Raw genomic sequence first — 5,847 nt, 5'->3', positions numbered from 1 at the left:
CTCCCATTTTTGTAGATGGGAACTAAGGCCCAGAGAGATGAAGCAACTCACCCAAGGTCATGAAATCTCAGTCCCAAGAACTGAACCCAGCCCTCCCGAACACTCGCCATCACCTCAGATACAAGGCCACCCTCCCCCTGAGCCTCTCTTCTCTCTCCTTTCCCACCGCTCCGCATATCCCCACATAGTGCCCACATGCAGCTCTCCTGCCCGAGCACTTGAACACCACCCTGCACAGACACTGCCTTGGCACAGGCAAGAGAGCTCCTGCACGGCCGCATGCACGCACACACCTGGCGACTTACATGACTCTGAGGAAGGAGAGTTTTTTCCTCAAGAAGGACACGCGGAGATGGCAGGCCTGCTTCACCAGCGTGCTGCAGGAGACCTTCTCGAGGCACGGGTTCTGAACCATGGCGGTGCCTCGCTGTGCCTCGGCCAATTCTGGTACCTACATCCCTCGGGAAGGCAGGGTGCCAGCAGCAGCGTCCTGGCTGGGAGAATCCGAGAGTGCAGGCTCCACGCATAAGTGTGTGCAGGCGGGTCCGGCCAAGTCAGGTCACCTACAAGTTAACTTGGCTGGCAGCATCCCTGCCATCACCTTTGCTGCGACGTGCTGGCAAGTCATTAAGATAAGGCTGGAAACAGCCAAGATAGTAACCACCCCAATCGCATCTTCCTCTTTATGATCGTTTTTGGAGTTACTCTATCCGTGCAGCATCCCTCTGCTGGAGGCTGAGATATCTTCACTCAGCTCCCAGCAGCTTCCCAGGAGTATTGAGCGGGTGCAGGTACTTTTGCTATCTCTCTCTCTCTGTGTCCTAATTTTGCAGGAGTGAAACAGTGCAGCACGCAGAGCTCTACCTGTGCGTGATGTCAGATGTTGGTGTGCCGGGCCGGGGGGGAGGGACAAGGGTGTTCAGACCTCAGATCCTGGCACACTGCACAGGAACCTCTATGTCACGGGGGATACACACTTGATCCTTGCTGTAAGTGCAAGGACTGCTGAGTGCAGGGCCACCTGAGAAATGTATTCAGAAGGATAGAGGCCATTAGAGGAGTGCACGCAAACACATGCGCTGCATCAGCCATGCAGGTGTGGGCAGGTATGGAGCACCTGAAGGATGCTCTTGAACAGGGGTTACATAGAAAGGCTGGGGGCCTAGGGGTTTATGTCACTCAGGCAAAGACCAAAACTCATGCAAAACTTTTAGTGAAGTCAAAAATCATCACAGGCCCCCTCCCTCCCCTTGTCACTGGAGATCCAGCAGATTGAATGTTATTAGTAGATGTTAAGAGTCATGAACCAAAAAGATGACAAAGCCAGAAGGGAAATACAGAGCGCCCGAGAGAGGGACTAACATAAGAGGGATGGAGGTGAGGAGGGGAATGCAACTATGTTACAGAAAATACAGTGTTAACCAACTAAGCCCAGGGGTGAGCAGTACTACATGCGGTATTGCTCACATATGCCAGAGGCAGTGCAGGCACTGAGTCTCTCTCTCTTCGGCAGGGTGCTTTGTAAGTGCTCCTGGTCTCCGAAATGCTGCCCTACCCCACTCTGAAATAACCTGGCCTTGCTGATTTTGCACTGTGCTGCAGGGTCTATTTGTTGCTCCTGAACTTTCATAGATAGATTCATAGATGTTAGCGGCTGCAAGGGACCTCACAAAATCATCAGGTCCAGCCCTCTGAAACTTTCAAAAGAGTTAAGGGATATGAAAGCAGTGGTTAGTGCACTGGAGTAGCTGTTTGTATTCAGAGCTACTGCACGATAGAAGGGGCAAGTGGGTTGAACTATACCTTTGCTTTTGTCATGGGCAATAACGAGCTGCACTCCAAGCCTAAACGGGGGCCCTTTTGTTCCTGACAAAAAAATAAATCCATACAATGGGAAAGTCCCACTTTGTCTGATTTTCAGGCTGGGTTGGCAGATTCAAGGTGTTCAGGGAGCCTACCCACAAAGCTGAACCTCTGGATGCTGCTTATTGGAGTCCAGCCCAGACTCCAAACTGTTGGAGTTTTTCTGCGTTGCTATTTCATAGCCACCTTAATACACTATACCCAACGCCAAACAAATAAGCCTTTGTCAGTCCAGTGAACAAGAGCCACTGCTACCAAGGACAGATTACAAGCCCCATGTCAGCATAGGAGCTGGACTCCATCACAACTGCCAATGAAGGAGGTGAAGGCACCTCTATTCAGTGTAAATTGCCATGTCCAGGTTTGGCCCCTGCTACAGAAAGAATAAGGACAAATTGTAGACGGTCCAGCAGAGGGCAATGGAAATGGTTAGGGGGCTAGGACACATGACTTATGAGGCGAGGCTGAGGGAATTGGGCTTATTTAGTCCGGAGAAGAGAAGAGTGAGGGGGGATTGAATAGCAGCCTTCAACTCCCTGAAGGGTGTATCAAAGAGGATGGAGCTGGGCTGTTCTCAGAGGTGGCAAATATCAGATCAAGGACCAATCATCTCAAGTTGCAGCAAGGGAAGTTTAGGTTAGATGTTAAGGAAAACTCTCACCAGGAGGGTAGTAAAGCACTGGAACAGGTTACCCAGAGGTGGTGGAGTCTCCATCCTTGGAGGTTTTTAAGACCTGGACAGACAATGCCTTGGTTATGATGACCAAGGCATAGCTGGGGCTGGTCCTGCTCTGAGCAGGGGGTTGGACTAGAGGTGACCTCCTGAGGTCCCTTCCAGCCCTCATTTTCTATGATTCAAAGGCAGTTTTCCAGCCCTGGATTTGGGTCATGTTAAATATTTGCCTTTTCAATGAAAGAAACAACAAAACTGCTTGGAATTAAACATAAGCAGAAGCAATACAGCAATACTGTAGATCAGCCGATGAGAGAGACAGGTCAGTAAGTTCAGGACCATCCTGACTGTAGAAACAGTCTTGACACCTTTATTGCTGATTATAAATGGTCAGATATAACACACAGGTATCCTAGCAGCTCCAGCCAGACAGGGCAGGACCATGGCAGCACTCTGGTTCAGTCCAGATTTATGGAGAACAGAACTGCCCGCTGAATCGCTTCTTCCTCTGCCCATAGGACTCCAGTCTAGGTACTTCTCAGGCCGCACCTTGTTTAGTTTTGCAATCCCAGTCTAAGGTGATGCTCGCATGTGTTAGCCAGACAGAACCCAGGTATGATCTCAGCACCCATCTGCTTGGCTGTCAGCTTCCCTCTGACCTAGTAGTATACATTGCTCTCAGCTAGTCAATTATCCCAGGATCAACAGCACCAGTGAGACTGATAATTGGAGTGAAACATATGGAGAAAAAGGTTAGCTACAACTACTAAGTGCTAATTCTGAGCCAAACCCTCCGCTGGGTTATTAATTAGCTCTCGGGGGTTGGCTCATCCTCTCCTGAGATTCAGATCCTCAGGTCTTTGCAAAGCTGTTACTCATTCCATCTCCCATTAACTTCATTATGGGGAAGGCAAGTTTAGTGGGAGTTTGCCTTAGTCAACACTGAATAAGCTGGACTTGTGATGCAGCAAGAGGAAGCCCAGCTGGGAGGAGGTGCCCTCAGCTCATCCTAGCAAGAAATGTTCCTGCCATCAGAAAGCTTTTAACCCCGGCTGTGTCTTAAAGAGCTATGCACCCCATGCCACTAGGAGCAGAGCAGGGAGAGTGCAAAAAGCCCTGCACAGCCACCCCTTGCAAAAGTACTAAGCCATCTCACGTTAGATGCAACAACAAAAGCAAAGAAGAATGGACAATTCACTACCAACTCGAGGTGTGCACAATCGCTTATTGTCCCTGCAGGTTGCAGTCAAAAACCAGTCTAAGCCAAGTGAATTCCAGCTCCATAAATATGCTTGCAGATTGTGGCTTGAGAATTATTGGCTGGTATATAGCTGACAGGCAGCGCAGAAAGTAGTTTATAAAGGGGACAAAATTTGCAGCACTGTAAGGATGGAGTGGTCCTCTGTCAGGACTGGGCCTGGGTTCAGTGACAAAGTCATCACGGTTTGGTCCTGGTCAAAACTCTTGACTCTTGGGAAGAGTAAAAGCCTCTGTCCACACTGCCTGACTATGGTAGCAGACTAACAGGACTGGTTCAATGCAAGAAACCAAAGTAGCATAAGCTTAAAGGATACCATATAAATCATGTCAAAGGATGAGTACTGAACAACATAAAGGGGCTGCAGGAACACCCTGTGTTTCTTCACATGCACTGGAAAAAATGGGCTGTGTCTGGTCCAATCGATCAATCAGGATATCTAATACTAGTCCTGCTGCTCTGGGCAAAACAATAATAATGAATCACATGCAAAAATCAGTATTCACTTTTCAGCCCCTTTTGTGCCAATGCTGCAGTTTTGAAGTGAAAACAGATCAACCCCCCGCAAGGAGAATATATATTAATTTAGACTTGGTTCTGGAAATTCAAGCAGTCTCTACCGACCTACCAGATAACTGCCCTGGATATCCAGGAATTGTCCTAAACACATTGGGCAAAACATTGGGCAAACATGCTTCAACTACCTGCAGGGTGGTTCCACCGAGGATACAGCTAGACTGTTTTCACTGGTGGCAGACGACAGAACAAGGAGCAATGGGCTCACATTGCAGCAAGGAAAGCTTAGGTTAGAGATATTAGGAAAAACTCTCTCAGGGGGAGGGTAGTAAAACTCTGGAACAGGTTACCCAGAGGTGGTGGAGTCCCCATCCTTGGAGGTTTTTAAGACCCAGCTAGACAAAGCCCTGGCTGGGATGATCTAGCTGGGGCTGGCCCTGCTTTGAGCAGGGGGATGGACTAGATCAGTGTTTTTCAACCCATGGGTCACAACCCAAAAGTAGGCTGCAAGAATATATGAAAAGGTCATGAACAAACTTTAAAAACTTTAAAAGGAGAAAAGCATGGGAAACTGTGGCTTTTCCCTTGCAGGCTGGCAGAGCTCCAGCCTGCAAAGGGCTGCTTGGGGACCCCCATTCCTCACGGACAGGCCCCCCTGCCCCACACACCCACCCCTTGCCCCACATACTGGTGGGCTGAAGTCAGGGGGTTGAAAGTGAGGGGCACTGAGTTGGGACCGGCCATTGGTGTTTACAAATGGGTCCCGGTACAAAAAAGGGTGAGAACCACTGGAGGAGATACCTCCTGAGGTCCCGTCCAACTCTGTGAATAGGTCAATCACGAGCTGTTCTCAGGGTTAGCCCTGCAGAGGCACCTAGCAATACAAACCACGTCCAAGATGGGGGGTTGACTGTTTTAGGGGATAGAGGACCTAATGATCACTTAACAGAGATGTTTGCAAAGGGTGAAGGTGCAGCGTCTAAAATGCAGGGAAAGCAAATTCACAGCTTTGACTTGCAAAGAGCATAACAAAGAGTTTGGTTTCCAAAAGCCACTCCCATGCCAACACATTTCTTCCCAGTGTACAGTTGTTAGTGCTGCTATTGACTAGAGCCGCGTACAGCCAACAGTGAGTAACCCCAAGTCCAGGCATGGTGGAGCTGAGCCAGGGTTATCAGACATCTCTAGGACTTGGAAGAGCTCCGGTCCTCATGTGTCCTTTACGATTTGCCACCACTCACAGCATAAAACGCCCCTAATGTTAATAAGAATTGGGCCCACAGGTTACTGGAATGGAACTGATGGCTGGATCCCCTGGGTGTCTAATCCCATTGCTGTCACTGGCACACTCGGTCGGTGGCCTTGGGTATTTACCCCCTCGTACTTCAGGTCTCCTACATGTAAACTTAATGAATGGTGTTTCCCTACTGCTGGGGCACATTGAGGATCAATCAGCTAATGTGATTACAGCACCTTGAACTCCTTTTGAAGGCAGTGGTGACACAGTATAATTTTAAAGCAATTCATTCATTCCATT

At 49.0% G+C, this 5,847-nt stretch overlaps 1 protein-coding gene across 17 annotated transcripts in view; it reads right to left on the bottom strand.

Annotated features, from left to right (window-relative positions):
* GRAMD1B (GRAM domain containing 1B) overlaps positions 1 to 5,847 on the bottom strand; it is a 173,841-nt gene that overhangs the window by 97,391 nt on the left and 70,603 nt on the right. The window contains exon 3 of one of the 17 annotated variants that reach the window (XM_025200008.1): positions 2,847 to 3,255. The exons of the other annotated variants lie outside the window; for them this stretch is intronic. Coding sequence (XP_025055793.1) covers positions 3,219 to 3,255 — 37 coding nt within the window. The 3' untranslated portion in view covers positions 2,847 to 3,218. Of the gene's footprint in view, positions 1 to 2,846; positions 3,256 to 5,847 lie in introns of those variants that run through there. 17 annotated transcript variants of the gene reach the window in all.

The sequence above is a fragment of the Alligator sinensis genome, unplaced genomic scaffold (genome assembly GCF_000455745.1).
Source record: "Alligator sinensis unplaced genomic scaffold, ASM45574v1 scaffold278_1, whole genome shotgun sequence".
NCBI lineage: Eukaryota > Metazoa > Chordata > Crocodylia > Alligatoridae > Alligator > Alligator sinensis.
The sequence above is the reverse complement of the archived record's forward strand: the minus strand, read 5'-3'. Positions and strand labels throughout refer to the sequence as shown.